The sequence below is a fragment of the Nicotiana sylvestris genome, chromosome 7 (assembly GCF_000393655.2).
Source record: "Nicotiana sylvestris chromosome 7, ASM39365v2, whole genome shotgun sequence".
Classification (NCBI taxonomy): domain Eukaryota; kingdom Viridiplantae; phylum Streptophyta; class Magnoliopsida; order Solanales; family Solanaceae; genus Nicotiana; species Nicotiana sylvestris.
In genome coordinates, this window is record NC_091063.1 from 47995442 (window position 1) to 48015915 (window position 20474).

Here is a 20474-nt window from a genome sequence, read left to right on the forward strand (position 1 = left end):
CCAACTCTCGCTGATCAAGGATCCTAAGAAGGGGGACCGTCGACTTGCCTACCTGCACCCGCGGGCATGAGACGCATGCCCCGGGAAATAGAACGTCAGTACGAATAATGTACTAAGTATGTAAAGCATGAAAATCAGTATATAAAAGACATAGATGGAACATGGAATAAAGGAGTCCATCTATAAGTCTGAATAACTTTATAAATTCTGAAACATTTATAATATCATGCATGTGCATATAAATGTCGTATCATTCATTGGTATAAGTGTACATAATATCATCAAGCCTCTGAGAGCATCCCATCATATCGTCTCGGCCACTGTGGGCAATATTAACATATACCAACTGATCAGGTGGTGGTGCGTATATAACGCCATAACCTTTTTCCATATTCCATACACATATATTTACATATATACGCATATATAACGCCATTTGGTCATTGGTCAGTGTAAATGAATGCAATGCATGAAATGCATAAGAAATAATAAGATTTTATCGCAATGCCATAAAAATCAATATACCTTTCGGGTAAACTTTATCAAATATGTATTTTTCTGAGACCCATGAAGCAGAAGATATAATAGTAATTCACATGCGGAATCAATAATATAGACACCCCTAGTATTTCTATGAATAGAGTCATTTATGAAAGTTACGTATTTTGCTCGTTTCATTTGTATTATTTGGATCATGCCAAAAAGAAAGAAGGGATAACATTAACATACCTGGAGTAGGGAAAAATCCGTACGATATTCTTAAAAAAGGTTGCACCGTACTCCTTTAGAATCACAGAATTATACGTTGCTACTGTGCGAGGAAATCTTGTTGGTTGAAGAAATTACTTGTAGCGTTAGAAATGAAGAAATCTTTCTTCACGTCAGGTTGTAGTGCTTACTTAATGGCTAACGTTTTGGATTGCAAGAATGCTAATGTCTTAGTAAGAACTTGAATTGTATAAGTTCCTAACGTTCTGTTATGAAGGATTTTGTAAGACCTTTTTAAGTAATTTAGTTGCTAAAGTGCAAAGCTTCCTATGAATTGTAGTGTTGGTCACGTTTTCAAGAAGTGTTATGTCTTTACTTATCCATTTTGTTGCCACCTAATCCAAAAATGAATAAGAGTCATTGTTTGGAAAGTGGCTGGCTGCCATGTTTTTGGAGGGGTGGGGCGGGAATTATTAATCTTTATCCACTTATTAGGTAATTAGGTAATGTCCCGTTATCTGGTAATTAACCAATTACCTGCATAATTAAGAATTATCTCAAATTACCTAAAAATACTACTCATTTTTAATATAGTTTATACATCAAACTATCACGGTCATATAGTACATTGTATGGTACTAGTCCATAAATATCGGGTATTATAGCTCGGATCGTGTTTTATCCCAAATCGACAACCTTCAATGAAACTCGTTTTCTTTAGTTCGTGTACCCTTTACCCTTCATGTAACTTACTTATCTCTTGTTATAAATAGCATAAATACGTTAATCTCAAGATAATCTCATCCCCGAGTCTACGTCAATTAACTAAAGACGAAACTTTTAACGTACGAAAACGTGAGATGTAACATCCTTCTCCCCTTAGAAACATTCGTCCTCGAATGTTTAATTCCCCGGGATCTATATAACTTTGGTAGAGTCGCCTTCTTAACAACACTACTACCAACTCTCCCTGTAGAAGCTCAATAATTCAACGCCACATAGGACTACAATTATCAATGAAGACAATGGCCTCACACGATCAATGACAATAACTAACACAAGAATCCGTACACATACCTTAAGGTTGTGATGTCTCAGTTGGATCCTTGTCCGGAGGAGGAAATACGTGGGTATATCTGGACTTCATGTCTTCCTCGGCCTCCCAAATCATTTCTTCCACATTGTTGTTTCTCCAAAATACTTTCACGGAGGCTACCTCCTTATTCTTTAGCTTGCGGATTTGTCGGTCTAGAATGGAAACCGGAATTTCCTCGTATGATAAGTCCTCTGTAATCTGTACATCATCCGTGGGCATCACTCAGGTAGGATTGCCAATGCACTTCCATAACATAGATACGTGAAAAACTGAATGGACATACTCAAATTCCGAGGGCAATTCTAACTCATAAGCTGCTAGGACCACTCTCCAAATGATCCTATAAGGACCAATATACCGTGGGCTAAGTTTTCCATTCTTGCCAAACCTTATCACACCCTTCATAGGTGACATCTTTAAGAATACCCAGTTATTAACCTCGAACTCTAAATCTCGTCGCCGCACGTCCGAATATGAATTCTAACGACTCTGAGCTGTCAACAGTCGTTCCCGGATAAGCTTTACTTTTTCTATGGCTTGTTGAACCAAGTCTGGCCCATGTAACCTAGATTCTCCAACATCAAACTACCCTATAGGAGATCTTCACATACACCCATACAAAGCTTCATACGGAGCCATCTGGATATTGGAGTGGTAATTGTTATTATATGCAAACTCGATAAGAGGTAGATGTTCATCCCATCTTCTCTTAAATTCCAATACACATGCTCGTAACATATCCTCGAGCGCCTGAATTGTGCGCTCGGCTTGTCCATCAGTCTGTGGATGAAAGCTGTGCTGAGATTCATCTGAGTTCCTAAACCTCTTTGAAATGACCTCCAAAAATGTGTTGTAAACTAGGCCTCACGGTCAGATATAATAGATACTGGTACTTCGTGTAGTCGCACTATCTCTTTAATATATAACTTTGCATAATCTTCCGCTGTATATGTAGATCCGACTAGTAGGAAATGAGCTGATTTCGTGAGCCTATCAACTATTATCCATATGGAATCGAACTTACGATAAGAACAAGGTAAACTCGTGATAAAGTCCATGTTTATCACCTCCCATTTCCATGCCGGGACCTCTATAGTCTGCATTAGCCCTCTGGGATCCTGGTGCTCTATCTTCACCTGCTGGCAACTAGGACACTGAGCGACAAACTCAGCAATGTTCTTCTTCATATCGTTCCACCAGTACACCTCCTTAATGTCATGATACATCTTCGTTGACACAGGGTGAATGGAGTACCACGAATAATGTGCCTCTGACATAATCCTGTCTCGCAGCCCTGCTACATCTGGAACACATAATCATCCTCGATATCTGAGGACCCCATCTTCTGTAATCTTAAACGGTGTCTTCTTCTGAGGGGTGGTATCTATAATGAACTAACATAGGATCCTAAGCTCATACTGGCGTTTCTTCACTTCAATTACTAACGAGGATGTTGTCGTATCCTGAATAGTAATTCCAATATCACCTGAGTCCAGTAACCGAACTCCAAGACTAGCTAGCTGATGAATTTCATGGGCTATTCCCCTCTTTTCTGGCTATAAATATGACAAGCTACCCATAGATCTACGGCTGAGGGCATCGACTACCATATTCGCCTTCCCCGGATGGTATAAAATATTAACATCATAGTCTTTAAGTAGCTCCAACCATCTCCTTTGACGTAAATTCAATTCCTTTTGCTTGAAGACATACTGGAGGCTCTTATGATCTATATAGATATCAACATGAATACCATACAAGTATTGCCTCCACATCTTTAATGCATGAATGCGGCTAACTCTAAATCATGGGTCTAGTAGTTCTTCTCGTGCTTTTTTAATTATCTGGAAGCATAAGCTACAACCTTACCATGCTGCATCAACACACAACCCAATCTAATGCCTGAAGCATCACAATAGATAACATAACCATCGGTATCTTCTGGGAGCGTTAGAACCGGTGCTGAAGTTAATCTGTCCTCAATGCCTGGAAACTCCGTTCGCAAGCGTCAGTCCATTGAAACTTTTCTCTCTTCTGAGTCAACTTTGTTAAAGGTGCTAAAAGGGAAGAAAATCCCTCTACAAATCTCCTATAATAACCTGCCAAACTAAGAAAGCTACGAACCTCCGTCGGTGTTGTGGGTTTAGGCCAAGTCTTTACTGCCTCAATCTTTTGTGTATCCACCCAGATACCTTCACCCGAAATGATATGCCTAAGGAAAGCTACAGAGTTCAACCTTAATTCACATTCAGAGAATTTTGCATATAATTTTTCTTTTTATAGAACTATAAGCGCAGTATGCAAGTGATATGCATGCTCCGCCTCTGATCGAGAATACACCAATATATCATCGATAAATACAATTACGAATAGATCCAAAAAGGGCCTGAACACATGATTCATCAAATCCATGAATACTGCTGGGGCATTGGTCAAACCAAACGACATAACACGAAACTCAAAGTGCCTGTATCTGGTCCTGAATGTTGTCTTCGGAATATCTTCCTCCTTAACCCTTACCTGATGGTACCCGGACCTCAAGTCTATCTTTGAAAAGTACTTGGCGCCTTTCAACTGATCAAATAAATCATCAATCCTCGGGAGTGGGTACTTGTTCTTGATCGTCACCTTATTAAACTGTCTATAATCAATACACATCCATAAGGAACCATCTTTCTTCCTCACAAATAACACACAGGTGCTCCCCACGGTGATGTACTAGGTCTGATAAAGCCTTTTTCAAGCAAGTCTTTTAGTTGTTCCTATAACTCTTTCAACTTTGCGGGCCATTCTATAGGGAGGAATAGATATTGGATGAGTATCTGGTAGAAGGTCAATAATAAACTCAATTTCTCGCTCTGGCGGAAGACCCGGAAGCTCATCGAGAAAAATCATCGAGAAACTCAATAACCACAGGGATGGACTAAATGGTTGGTGACTCTACTTCCATATCTTGAATCCGAACTAAGTGATAAATACAGCCCTTACTGATCATCTTCCTTGCCTTGAGATAGGAAATAAATCTACCTCTCAGCGACGCCGTATTACCTTTCCACTCCAAAATAGGCTCCCCTGGAGAATGAAACCAGACTATCATTGCTCTACAATGAACGTTAGCATGACAAGAAGCCAACCAATCCATACACATTATAACATCAAATTCTACTATATCAACTCGATTAGATCTGCTATGGTAGATCGACCATGAATTGCTATTATACAACCCCTATATACTCGCTTAGCTATCACTGAGTCCCCAACAGGTGTAGACACCTCAAAAGGTTTAACCAATTTAGGTTTTATTCCAAACTCACTAGCAACCAACAGAGTAACATATAATAAGGCGGAACTTGGATCAATTAGTGCATATACATCATATGAGGAGACTGATAATATACCTATAACAACATCAGGTGATGACTCCTGATCCTGTCGTCCTGCCAATGCATAAATGCGGTTCTGAGGATTGCTCGAGCTAGATGCTCTGCCTCTACCACGACTTATTGGTGCTTGTGGACCTTGCCCAGGGGGGCATACTGATGGTAACGAACCAGCTACAGATCCTGCTGGCTGAGCTATGCTTGCATCACCTCTCGTTGGACAATCCCTCATAATGTGGCCTGGATAACCACAAGTATAACAATCACCCAACCCCATACGGAACTGCCCGGCATGCTGCTTACCCCATTGAGCACATCGTGGAAAGGGAGGCCTCATCTGACTTCACTCACCCCTATACTGAGAACCTAAGGCCTTGAAATTTTGACTAGACCCTGAATATGTGAAACAATCAAATCTATTACCGCCAAGGTAAGGGGGCGCACTAGCTGATGGCTAGGCTAGATACCTCGAGTACTGTTGCCTCTGACCACCTCGAAACTCACCAAAAGAACCCGAAGACCTCGCTCTCTTATTCTGGGCCCTATCATGCTCACGATCGGCCCTCTGTTTCTGCTTACGTTCCTCTATACCCTGAGTATCTGCCTGCATACGAGAAATATCCATGTCTAGCTGAAGTGAGACTGACATACAATCATTAAGCAAGTGCGGCTCTAATCCCATCATGAACTGGTGAACCCGATCCTCCATCTTAGATACAATAGTGGGAGCATACCTAGCCAACAAATCAAACTGAAGACTGTACTCTCGAACACTCATGTTACCTTGCCGAAGGGTCAAAAACCTATCAACTCTGGCCCGTCTAAGCTCTGGTGGTAGATAATGGCAAAGAAAAGCTTCTGTAAACTCCTACCATACTACTGGAAGGGCATCCTCACCTCTGGACAATTCCCAACACTCGTACTAATTAACTACAACATCTCGGAGCCTATAAGAAGCTAACTCAACTGACTCAGTCGCACTGGCCTTCATTACCCTTAACGTCCTCTTCATTCTATCAATAAATACCTGAGGGTCCTCGTTTAGATCTACCCTAGTGAATACCAGAGGATCTAAATTAGTGAAGTCACGAACCCTCGCACTGACGGACCTATCTGCATGACCAATATCTACATCCTGACGCCGAGCCTGCGCGGCTACTAATCGAGTTAATAACTGCATAGCATCTCTCATCTTCTAACCCGGTGCATCTGGCTGAGCAGCTAGACGTACAGGGGCGGGCGCTGGAGCTGGTGCCTCTCGGAACTCTTTTGGAAAGGGCGAGGTATGTGAAGTCTGAGATGGAATCTCACTATGAGACTCTCCATGAGCCCTGGTAACTCATGGCGCCTGACTAGTAGTCTTGCCAGCCACGGACTTTCCCTTCTGGGCGGCTGTAGTCTTTGGAGGTATCACTGAAAATATAACATATCGTTAGGAACATGAATTTTTATATTGCACGATCTAAGATAAGAAGAGAGGATAACATCCTATATGTCCTGCCTATTGCCTATAAGTGTGGTGCACAATACACCCATAAACAAGACTCTACTAGACACGGTCTGTAGACAACCCTAGGATAAAACTGCTCTGATACCACTTTTGTCACGACCCAAATCGATGGGCTGCGACGGGTGCCAGAGTCCTACTTGTCGAACACCCTTAAACATGCGTTTAAGATATAAACATGAATAAAATATGCGAGGGAAACCTGTCTGAAAGACATATGTATATATACATGCAGAAATACAGTGGGGCAAGCCGGCAAGGCTACTATAGACAACTATATACCCAAAAACTGGAAGCCGACAAGGCTGCAAACTATCTAACTATACATCACTGTCTAGAGACCTCTAATAGAAATACAACTGTACAAATACGGGACTGATCCACGTTGTACCCATATCTATATATACAAGCATATCGTACCAAAATCAAAAGCAGCTCCGGATCGAGTGGAGCACGCCAACTCTCACTGATCAAGGATCCTAAAAAGGGGACCGTCGACTTGCCTACCTGCACCTGCGGGCATGAAACGCAGGCACCAGGAAATAGGGTGTCAGTACAAATAATGTACTGAGTATGTAAGGCATGAAAATCAGTACATAAAAGACATAGATGAAACATGGAATAAAGGAGTCCATTTGTAAGTCTGAATAACTTTGTAAATTTTGAAATATTTATTATGACATGCACGCGCTTATAAATGTCATATCATGCATAGGTATAGGTGTACATAATATCATCAAGCCTCTGAGGGCATCCCATCATATCGTCTCGACCACTGTGGGCAACATAATCAACATATACCAACTGATCAGGTGGTGGTGCGTATATAACGTCGTAACCTTTTCCCATATCCTATATATATATATATATATATATATACATATATACGTATATATAACGCCATCTGGTCATGGATTAGTATAAATGAATGCAATGTATAAAAAATATGTTTATAAGATTTTCTCGCAATGCCATAAGAATCAATATACCTTTCGGGTAAACTTTATCAAATATGTATTTTTCTGAGACCCATGAACAGAAGATACAATAATAATTCACATGGGAAATCAAGAATATAGACATCCCTAGTATTTCTATAAATAGAGTCATTTATGAAAGTTGCGTATTTTGCTAGTTTCATTTGTATTATTTTGATCATGCCAAAAAGAAAGAAGGGATAGCCTTAACATACCTAGAGTAAGGAAAAATCCATGTGATATTCTTGGAAAAGGTTGCACCGTACTCCTTTAGAATTGCAGAATTATACGTTGCTACTATGCTGGGAAATCTTGTTGGTTGAAAAAATTACTTGTAGCATTAGAAATGAAGAAATCTTTCTTCACGTCTGGTTGTAGTACTTACTTAATGGCTAACATTTTGGATTGCAAGAATGCTAATGTCTTGTAGGAACTTGAATTGTAAAAGTTCTTAACGTTCTGTTACGAAGGAATTTGTAAAAATATTCTAAGTAATTTAGTTGCTAAAGTGCAAAGCTTCCTATGAATTGTAGTGTTGGTCACATTTTCAAGAAGTGTTATGTCTTTAATTATCCATTTTGTTGCCACCTAATCCAAAAATGACTAAGAGTCATTGTTTGGAAAGTGGTTCGCTGCCACATTTTTGGAGGGATGGGGTGAACATTATTAATCTTTATCCACTTATTTTAGGTAATTAGGTAATATTCCGTTACCCGGTAATTAATTAATTACCCACATAATTAAGAATTATATCCAATTACCTAAAAATACTACTCATTTTTAATATACCTTATACATCATATTATCACGGTCATATGGTACCTTGTATGGTACTAGTCCATAAATATCGGGTATTATAGCTCGGACCGTGTTTTATCCCTAATCAACAACCTTCAATGAAACTCGTTTTTTAGTTCATGTACCCTTTACCCTTCATGGCACTTACTTATCGCTTGTTATAAATAGCATAATACGTTAATCTCAAGATAATCTCATCCCCGAGTCTACGTCAATTAACTGAAGACGAAACTTTTAACATACGAAAATGTGAGATGTAACAGTAAACATTGCAAAAGAGAATATTTTGCTGGCAGAAAAGATAATGGTACGAAATTACTTCTTACGCATATGGCCAATTGTAAAAAAATGCCTTTAGATGTTGTAACAAGTCAACAAAATTAGCCTTTCAACCTGTTCCAGGGGGTAATAAGGGTGATGTAGATGTTGTTCCTTGGAAATTTGATCAAGAACAATGTAGGAAGGCTTTGTGTCGTATGGTGATCATTGATGAACTTTCTTTCAGCTTTGTTGAAAAGGAAGGTTTTATGAATTTTATGAAAGCTGCACAACCTTTTTTTTTTGAATTTCTTCACGTGGAACTGTGACTCGGGACTGTTTTGATCTTTTCAATGAGGAAAAATTTAAGTTGGTAAAACTTTTTAAAGATCAGAGAGTTTGCCTTACCACTGATACTTGGACTTCCTTACAACGAATAAATTATATGTATATTACTGTTCAATGGATTGATAATGAATGAAAAATGCATAAAAGAATTATCAACTTTTGCCCAATTTCTAGTCATAGGGGTAAAGATATGGCAAATAGTATTGTTAATTGTTTGAAAGAGTGGAGGTTACAAAATATTTTCACTGTCACAGTTGATAATGCTAGTTCAAATATGTGACGGTGAAGGAGCTTTATAAGAAGTTAACTAGATGGGAGACCAATTCCATGAATGGTAAGCACTTTCACGTGATGTGTGTAGCTCATATTATGAATTTTGTTGTTCAGAATGGTATAAAAGAATCAACTGTGTCTATTAAATGTATAGGCAAGCAATGAGATATATCAGGTAGTCTCCTGCTAGGTTGAAAAAGTTTCAGGAATGTTCTGATGAATGAAATCTAATTAGGAAATGTTTATGTTTGGATGTTTCTACAAGGTAAAATTCTACATACTTGATTTTGAACAGGGCTATTGAATATGAGAGTGCAATTTTAGAATATGCTGATCATGATATTGACTTGTCACATCATCTTGAGTTTGTTGATATTATGGATGAAAGTCCTGCATGTACACTTTTGAGTAGTGATTGGGAGGATGTAAAGAAATTAAAAAAATTTCTTGAAATATTTTATAAGCTTACTTTAAAGGTATTTGGTTCACTTTATGTTACATCAAATCATCATTTTCTTGAAATTTGTGAAGTTGTTGTTTACTTGAAACAATTGATATTAAATGAAGATGTTCTTTTGGGTTCAATGGCAATGAAGTGAAGGAGAAATTTGATAAGTATTGGGGTGATCTAGAAAAAATGAACAAGATTTGATTTTTATTTCATGTGTTTTGGATCCTCAGTACAAGTTTGATTATGTTAGTTTTGCACTTGTAAAGATGTTTGAAGAAAAAGGGCCAATTATCGTGAAGGAAGTGTATACATACATGACTTCATTGTTTGATGAGTATGTAAAGTCTCATTCAAAAGATAAAGGTTGGCGTCCTTCTTCATGTTTATCTAACTCTTCATTGGACACAATGAAAACTTCTACTTCATCGCTTTTAGCGAATACTATTAGTATCCAAAGCAGAGGAGCTTTTGGTTCTTTCTTTGAAGAATTAAAAAGACATAAAGCTGGGATTGGAGGTTCAGATCCTAAATCAAAATTGGAAAAATATCTTACAGAAGAAGTTGAAAATGAAATAGCGGACTCTAATATATTTCTTTGGTGGAAAGTAAACTCACCTAGATTCATGGGGCCTCTTGCTGAGATGACTCGGGATGTGTTATCTATTCCTATTTCAAGGGTTGCATATAAATGTGCATTTAGCACTAGAGGGCCTATTCTTGATTCATTTAGGAGTTCATTGACTCCTAAATTGGTGGAAGTTCTAGTGTGCCTTCAAGATTGGCTTCGGAGTTAGCCATTACCTGTAAGTGTTGAGGAAGATTTAGATGTTCTCGAGCAGCTAGAACAAGGTAGCAATATTTTAATTTGTTTGATTGTATATTATTTTTGTCAATAGTTTATTTAATATTTTTGTTGTTTGTCTTTTTAATATATATTCTTATAGATTTTTCCAAACTTGGAAACGAACCTTGCAATGATGATGTGTAGAATCTTAGATAGTTGTAAGTTAAAAATTTGGTAAGTTAATTATTCAACTTATATGATACATAGTATGCATTGGTAAGAATTTATTTGATTTAATATTTTTTCTTTTGATGTTTTAACCATGCCTCAACTTTGTGGTCTCAAAGCTATCTCACATGCTTGGAGTCACTATGAAAGAATTGAAGAAGGTGATGATGGATGGTGGAAAGTAAGATGTAGTCATTGTCATCTTGTTTTATGTTACAATGCACGACAAACTGGTACTAAGTTCTTAATGAGGCATGTTGAGCGTTGTTTGGAGCGCAATTTGGTGAAGGCTATAAGGATCAGTAGTTGTTATCTTGTTAACTTGAATTTGAACTATTAGTATTATATTTCGACTTGTTAATCTTAAGGTAAAATTGCTACTACTTTGTATTATTATTAATGTATTTGGACAACTGTTGTTGAAGAATTAGTACTATTTCAGTTGTGTTTGGAAACCTGTTGAATTACTGGTACTCTTGTTGCTCTTGATTATAGTTTGGCAGGAAATCAAAAAATTGTTATTTATGTTCCTGTTAACTGCTATTGTACTACCTAGCTTTTACTTTCTTTTGTGATCTCAGTTATTGAGCTTGACTAGTAAAAAGTCCACTGTCTGCAGTTTAGGCTTTTGCTATATGCTTGAGCAGCTTTGACACCAAATTCTGCAGTTCAGATTTAGCAACAGAGAGTGCATTATTTTTTGGTGCAAATACTTGAATGGCATTTTGTCTTTTTGCTTTTCATATAAGTCAGTCTCTGCCTCCATTTGAACTTCATCACATGCTGCAAAGTACTCTATCTTCCTTCTTTGATTCTATCGATACCATCCCATTCTTGAGTACTTCTATTCCCACTTTTCTTTTGTTATGTAAATGTTTTATTTTCCAATTTCTTGATGTATTTTGAATTTGCTTTTGCAGCAAGAATTAATTAAGTGATGTTCTTGGAACTTGGAAGGGTATTATAATGAAATGGGATTCCTGAGCAGTCTCTTGGGAATTCATGGCTTTGGAATTGGATTCTTGCTTGGTCTTTTTATTAGATTTTATTTCTTCATCTACTCTGTGCCCACTGGCATTGAGGTATTTAATAAGAAGAGTTAAAGAGTTGCAGATGTACTGTATAGAAGCAGAAGCAAATGTTGTCAAATTTTTTCAATTTGTCAAAATGAAGCTTCAAATATTAGTTGTGGCCAGAACGCAGAAATTAGTATACTATATGTTAATTGTCTTCTCTTTTTTGCTTAACTCTAGATTGAGTTATCTTATTGAGTAAACTGATAACCGAACCGATAATGGTCGATAACCGGTTAACTGATAACCGATATCTTATTGATTCGGTTATCGGTTTACCATATTTGTAATCCGATAATCAATACGCTAAACCGATAATATTTACAACCTAACCGAACCGACCGATGCCCATACCTAGTGCCTCTTTCTATTTATACGAAACATGTTCCTAAAAACCCTAATAGTACAAATGCAGATAATATCCACTAGAATATTTCCTTTAATGTCCTATCTTGAAACTAGCTGTTACAACTCTGTCAAGGGTGTTCGACTTCGACCTCGATCTTTGATGACTCCTCGACCTTAATTCTTGCTGACTCTTCGACCACAGCCTTCATTGTTCATTGAACCGCTTCAACACATGGCGGCCTATGAATGTTCTGCTAATCATGACTTAAGCTTTTTAGGGATGAGTTTTGACCCATACAATTAGTCCCTCCGCTTATTGAGGTCGACTTCGCGAGCGAGTTCGATGAGCGGATTATGTTGTTGGAAGTCGAGCTAATCAAGCGGACCATACGGGTCGTGGTTGTGGCAGTGAGCAGGCGACGTGGCCCTCTGTGAGCCGCACATTTCAAATCCTTTGAATTTCGTGGGTGATTTCCTGAAGTTACCCTGTCCAATGGTTAGGATGACGTCATGACATCATGCATCATAATGACGCATATACTCGAGTTGGTTTTGCTTTCATCTGCACCTTTTTTATTTGCTGTGATTTGTTTCTACACTTTGCGTGTTTTGCTCCATACTTTTGTCGTTTTCCTTGTATATGTCAAAGTTTGTCGAAATGCGGCGAGGGCCGATTGGTATTATTTGGACTTGGTCGAATTTTCACCCCTTTAAATTGCAACCGAGGGCTAGTGGGTTTTTTTTGACCAAGGTTGTACTTGATATTTTATTAAGTTGCGGTCGAGGACCGATAGGTGTTGTTCGAACTGGGTCGAACCTGGCCTTCTATTAAAATCCGCCCGAGGGCCGATATGTGTTCTTCAAACTGGGTTGAACTTAACCTTGACGCGAAAAGAGCTCCGAGAAATGTAAGTTTCTTATTACTTTGACGCTGTTGCTTTTGGTTACATGATTGGGGAGATTTACAGATTTTGGGCATTGGCTGGTGTTTCAGTCCCAGTCCCAGTCTACCTAGTCCCTTCATTATTTGACTTGGAGAGTATTGAGGAGTTGGGCAATGAAAGAGAAAAAAACAGTCCCTCCCTTTCATACTTGGACTCAAAGTGTTCCTTTTGCCGCCTCGTTAAAAACCTCCTTGAGAAAATCCTATTAGGGAAAAACTCAAGTGAGAGAAAAAGAGTACGAATTGGGGGGCACTTCTTCCCTTAGATGTTGAAGTATTTGAGGTGGCTGATGTTCCAATTGTTTGGTAATTGCTTTCCTTCCATTATCTCTAACTGGAATGAACCGTTGTTTTCTTTGGCTATGATTTTGTACAGACCGTCCTAGTTTGTTCCCAGCTTACCTTCTCGTGCGTTTTTGCTCGCTTGAGTTTTGGCTTTGAGTATGTAGTCCCCGACTTTGAGCAGCCGGACCTTTGATTTCTTGTTATAATAACGTTCTGTTTGCTGCTTTTGGGTGACCATCCTTATGTACGCCATATCTCTTCGTTCATCGAGTTACTGCCTTCTACTCTTATCATTACTAGTACCGCTTTTGTAGGAGTATCTTAGGCTGAGTTCTTCGACTTCGACTGGTATATCTGCTTCGGTCCCATAGATCAAAGAGTAGGGCATCTCTCCTGACTCATTTTCAGGGTAGTTCTATACGCCCATAATACTTCTGGAAATATCTTTGGCCACAGTCCCTTGGCATCTTCGAGATTTTACTTCATGATGTTTAATATGGACTTATTGGAGGACTCTGCTTGTCCGTTACCTACTGGGTTATACAGGGTCAATAGTATCCTCCTAATATGCCATTTCTCGAAGAATTAGGCGATTTTCTTTCTTGTGAACTGGGGTCCGTTGTTGCAACTAACCTCTTGTTCCCGTATATGGGCGAACGCTCTTGCTTCCACCCATTTAGAGAAATAGTCAATTAAAACCAAAAGGAATCGTACATTACCTCACCCTGATTGGAGGGACCCGCGATGTCCATTCCTCATTTGATGAACGACCACGGGGAAGTGACTGAGTGGAGGTGTTCGCCTGCTTGGTGAATCATTGGAGCGTACTTTTGGCATTGTTTGCATTTCTTCACAAATTCTGAGGCATCCTTTTTCATGGTGAGCAAGTAGGATCCTTCCCGTATGAGGCATCTGACGAGTGCCCGATTGCCGGAGTGAGCACCGCATTGGCCTTCATGGACTTCTTCGAAGATGCGCTAGGTCTGGTTTGGGCCCAAGCATTTCGCTAGAGGGTTGCCGTAAGGTCACTATGGAGGAGACTGTATCTAGTTGCTTGCATTATTAGTTTCTTGGCTTCTTTTTTGTTATTTGGGAGTGTGCCGTCCTGCAAATAGGCGATAATACGATTGCACCAATCCCAAGTCAGGCTTTTAGATCTTACCTTAATTTGGTCCAGTGATGAGTTGAGGAGGTGGACTACACTTTTATCTTCGGTCATGATGCTTTTGGTAGCTGTGCCAATTTGGCGAAGCTTTAACATTCTACACACACGGGATCTGGCCGAATTAGAATTCGTCGAACTTAGACAACAGCTTACAGATCTCGGTCAGGTATTTTTGCGATCTTTATTCATTGTTTTGGTAATACCTGTAACTTGGTTGACCACGAGTTGGGAATCACACTAGAGTTTCAACTGCTTCACCCCGTACTTGAGCACTAGCCTTAATGCTGCAATTACGGACTCATATTCAACCTTGTTATTAGTCATATCTGGGCATCTTATGGACTGGCGAATTACTTTGCCTGTAGGGACCTCGAGCACGAGTCCCATTTTGGATTCGAAAGCATTGGATGCGCCGTCGGTAAATAGGACCTAGAGCTCTTTTGTTCGGAGAGAAACTTGGATGGCTTCCTTCTCGACTTTGGGCATTATCTTTACACTGAAGTCTGCGAGTAGTTGTGGATTTATCGCCGTTTGCGGCTGATACGTGATATAATGCTCGCTTAGCTCGATGGCCCATTTGGACAGCCTCTCAGATAGTTCGGGTTTATGCAAAATACTTCTCAAGAGGAAGGTGGTAACGATCGAGATAGGGTGGCACTACAAATAAGGTCTAAGCATTCATGAAGTTATAACTAGTGCCAACGCCAATTTTTCCATGTGCGAGTACCTCATCTCGACGTCGACTAGTGTTTTGCTAAAGTAATAGATGGGAGATTGCGTACCTTTGCTTTCTCGAATCAGGACTGCACTTACGGCTACTTCGGAGACAGCTAGGTAGACGAGAAGATATTCCCCGGGTTTGGGCATTGAAAGTAGGGGTGGGGATGATAGATATGCCTTCATTTCTCCCAAAGCATGTACGCACTCGGGTGTCCACTCGAGGCCGTTGTCCTTTTTAAGCACGCCGAAGAATTTATTACATCTGTCGGACGATCGCGAGATGAACCTCGACAAGGCGACAATTCGACCAATCAACCTTTGGACTTGCTTCTTGGTAGTCAAGAGCTCCGGTATCTCTTCGATAGCTTTGTTTGGTATGGGTTGACCTCGATCCCTCATTATGACTCTAAATAGCCCAAGAACTTCCCCAAGGCCACGCCAAACGCGCATTTCTCCATGTTTAGTTTCATTCCGCACCGCCTCAGTATGTCGAAAGCTTCCTTTAAACGGTCGATTTGGTCCTGTGCCTTTATGGACTTGACTAGCATGTCGTCGATATATACTTCCATGGTCTTGCCGAGCTGATATTTGAACATCCTCATGACTAACTTTTAATATGTAGCCCCCCGGTTCTTCAACCCAAGCGGCTTGTTCGTATAACAATACGTTCCTTGGTGGGTGATGAACGTGGTTTTCTTCTGGTCATCTTCTTCCATAAGTATTTGGTTGTAGCTTAAGTATGCGTCCAAGAAACTCAATAACTCGTGCCCTGCCATTGCGTCAATGAGTTGGTCGATATGTGGTAGGGGGAACGAATCCTTCAGACACGCCTTGTTCAAGTCCATGAATTGCCACTTTCTATTTTTTTTACCAACATTACGTTGGCGATCTATTTAGGGTACTTCGACTCCCGAACGACATTATTGATGACAGGGTTGAATTTATGCCTAACCTGCCTTATTAGGAAGTAGAACAGGTAGACTTTCAACTTGTCTATGGCGATCTCCCTGGGGATGCCCGGCATATCTGCATGGCTGAAGGCAAACAAATCTGCATTAATTATTAAGAATTGATTGAATTTACCTAATTCTTAGAGTTTGCAGCCGATGTAGGCCTTTATGTTACTGTCGCTGGGGTCTAATTGAACGGGGTCGAGGTCCTCTATATTCGAGTCCGCATCTTCGAAAATTTTGGGATCCGTGATGACGTCCCTGGTCTCTTCTTCTGCAGACCTCGGCCTTGTTGATTTTTATGCCTTTTTTTCCTTGTCTTTTTTCTGTTGGGTCATCGCTGTCTAAGGCGATGTGGTAGCAATCCTTGGATGTACGTTGTTCTTTGCGTATGTTGAATGTTCCCCAAGGTATTGGAATTTGATTATTTGGTATAGGCTGGAGGGGACTGTCACACCTCCTTTTTCCGCCCCCGCGAGGGTACGAAGGAGTTTTTCCAGTTAAAGGACAATCGAAATGGGATTTGTTTAATTTATTTCAGAGTCGCCACTTGGGAGATTTTAGGGTGTCCCAAGTCACCAATTTAATCCCGAATCGAGGAAAAGAAAGACTCCATATTACAGTCTGCGTACCAGAAATCCGGGTAAGGAATTCTGTTAACCCGGAAGAAGGTGTTAGGCATTCCCGAGTTCCGTAGTTCTAGCACGGTCGCTCAACTGTCATATTCGGCTTGATTATCTGATTTTATACAAATATGAACTTATGTGCAAATTTTAAGTTTTTGCCGCTTTCATAATTATTATTATTATTCTTTTACGGGGAATTGCAACGTCGTGAAAATGTATCTCGAACCGCATCACAATCAATGTACCCGTGGTCGTCGACACACTTTGACTCCGTTGAGATTTGGATTTGGGTAACATAAATGTGCACCCGAGTTTAAGAAAATTAAATTATTAAAGGCGCGCCTAAAGTGCCTAGCGTATCATTTACTTTGGGTAGGGCCGTGGAATTTTGCTAAACGGTCCATCCCGAAGTCTAAGAAATTTTAAAGCAAATATTTACTAAGGGCCCCACAATTTTGTATTTTTATTCGGCGAGGCTCATCTCATTCTTATTTTTTAAAAGTAATTTGCAACGTCATGGACATGCATCTCGAACCACATCACAATCAATGTACCAGTGATTAGAGACACATTTCGACTCCGCTGAGATTTGGATTTGGGTCACATAAATGTGCACCCGAGTTTAAGAAAGTAATTTAATTAAATCGCGTCTAAAGAGGCTAACGCGTTATTATCTTTGGGGAAGGCAGTGAAATTCACTAAACAGTCCATCCCAAATTCTAAGTATTTATTAGGACCAATTATTGAGGGCCCCGCAATTTGTATTTTTTTTATTGGACGAGGCTCGTCTCATTATTTTTTAAAAGGATAATCTTATCACGACTACATTTTCTATTTTTTGCGATGGGCCATGGAAAATTCAAACAATGGCACACTTTGACTTCATAAGGATTTTATTATTCCAAAGTCATTGTAGTTGGGTTGCATGAAATGCACTCCCCGAAATTTTAGGCATTGTAACCATGTCACGGGGACTGTACCAATAATCACGATGATGGCTTAACTACATGCACAAAGCAACTACGAGTGTTTATAATGACCGAAAAATAATTAAATAAAATAATGATCAAGGCTCATTCGTTCATGAGAATTAACAGTTTCATAATTCATTCACAACCTAAATTCACGCTTCATCATTCAATCACAGAAGTTTAGAAGCATGCTAAAGGAAAAGCCCGAAACAAAGAATCAAAAGATGGAAATTTTACAACTAAAGCAATATCATGTATTCATTCAAGATTCAAGTACCACTCCAACTAAAAAATGTAATCATGCAAGAACAGAACAAAGAGAGAATAAAACTGGACCTCAAACTTGTGATGTTTTCATTTTTTTTTGAAATATGCTGAATAAAGCCTTCAACACATAGTTCAACCATTAAAACCCAACTTAAACAAAATACAGTCAATGACCAACATTAGAATCATAGTAGGTTCCAAAATTCACGGAATCGTGTAATATATCTATGGATCAATAAAAAAAAGGGACAGAAACGGACCTTTTTTCGACCTCAACGTACCGGACCTCGACGAAAAAAACGACGACCTCAATGGAAACGGAAAACTCGAACCAAGATTGTCAACGACCTCGACGCTCACCTTCTCTCTCTCGATGACCTTGACGGGCTGTTGGTTGTTTGGGCGATGGCTGACGTGAGGTTGAGCTGGAGGTTTGGTGGACGATAAAGTAGTGTTACGCCGGTTGTGGCTGTTGCTCGACCGAAGAGGAGACGACACAGGGTGGTCGTTTGGTTGGTTATGGCGACGTGGGTATGGCTGGGTGTGTCGCCGGCTGGAGGCGTCGCTGGACTGGGGATGGTGAAACAGCAGTGGTCGTGGTTTTCCGGTAGTGTTCGATGGTGGATGACAGTATGGGACGATGAGGCTGGTGGACTGTTTGGTCGACGGGCTAGACGCGATGGAGGGAGCCGGGCAGCAGCCACAGCAATGGATATTTCACTGGTTGTTCACGATAGGAAGGTGAGCTGGTGGCGGGGAGCTGGTCGACTAGGGAGCTGGTGGCGGGCAGCAGCGGTCGAAGCGAGGAGCTGGGCAGCAGCCGCCGCAATGGTGGTTTCACTGGTTGTCCATGGCTGCTGGACGATAGGGAGGTGTGTGGTGGTGCGCGAGGATGGAGTTTCGAAGGGGTGGCGATGGTTATGGTGTGAGGGTTTTCAGTCGTGTTTCATCTTTTTCAAAGATGAAGAAGATGAACAGTCAGTGGGTTCCTTTCCAATTTTTCTTTTTCAAAATCCACCCCTCTCACACGTTTTTTGGTCCCTCCTCCCTTTTTTTGTTTTCTCTGCTTGTGGAAAGAAATCCCCCCAACCAATCTTTTTTTCCTCTTCTTTTGTTCTATCCGTGCGTTTTGTATCTTGTTCAAAAAACATGGACCTCACGTGTGTAGGGGTCCAAGACTTGTGTCCCCCATGCGCGGTGGGGTTCCCCGTGTGGTGTTCCGTCCGTGTTCCCCACGCGTATCCCCCATGTGTGGTGGGCTCGGATTATTACGGGCTAGGTCCGAAAATTATGCCTAAAAACGGGTAGTTTGAACCCAAATATTATTCTTTGCCCAGACCCGAGAATAAAAATACGATGTTATTCAATTAATCCTATGCAAGCAAAATAACTACCAAAATAAGACTAACATTTAAAACAAAACAATTTCTTTTTTTTTTAGTATTTTTTTTCAAGATTAAAATAGCTACAAAGCATAAATAAAACTATTTGTGTCATTTTCGTTTTTATATAAAGATAAAATATAAAGTACTATTTTTTGTATTTTTCAAGATTAAAATGGCTACAAAACGTTAATAACTTTTTTTTGTAATTTTCGAAATTATACAACGATAAAAACATAAAGTACTATTTTTATATTTTTTTAAGTTTAAAATGACTACAAAACATTAATAAAACTATATTTTTTTATAATTTTCGAAATTATATAAAGTACAAAAATAAGGTACTATTTTTTTTGTATTTTTTCAAGTTTATGAGAAATACATAAGCTAAAATTTATATATATATTTTTTGTAATTTTTCTTTTGCGATGAAATAAAGTAAAATAGTCAGAATAGCTATATTAGACCCAATTTAAATATTCATGCTAAAAATGTGAAAATTCCCGGGAAGGGTCAAAAATCACACGTCTACAGCTGCCCCTCTTTGACTGGAAACACGAAGAGTTTTCCGACAAAGAATGACTAGACATGTTTTTGACCCAACCATTATTTGGAGGGACTACACTAAGGAAAGGAAGGGAATGTGACCGAGCCCTGGTTTCTGAGCTGCCTACATATCCTTGGTTATAAAGGAATCAGGCCATGTGTAGTTCGGAAATGAGAGAGATGGTAGAGTGTACCGAGGTGAAGAGCCGATCGAGGTTCCATTCCGTTGAGGTTCCGGTCCGCGGTCCTGTCATTACATCAAAAGTGAAAAATGAGAAAGACTAACTAAGCCTATCAGCTATTACTTACAAGGATTCCTATCTATAAGTCTTCTGAAACTTGGTCTCGAATCTTGAATGGTGCTTCATGTAGACTTTGGATTTGAACCTT

At 39.7% G+C, this 20474-nt stretch overlaps 1 protein-coding gene across 1 annotated transcript; it reads right to left on the minus strand.

The window, feature by feature from the left end:
- Window positions 1-4969: 4969 nt before the first annotated feature.
- On the minus strand, window positions 4970-5962 carry LOC138873092 (uncharacterized). The gene is made up of 2 exons (XM_070151528.1): window positions 5689-5962; window positions 4970-5424 (listed from the first exon to the last, which is right to left on the minus strand). Exons 1-2 carry the CDS (start codon window positions 5960-5962, stop codon window positions 4970-4972), a joined length of 729 nt encoding a protein of 242 aa, XP_070007629.1.
- Window positions 5963-20474: the final 14512 nt, after the last annotated feature.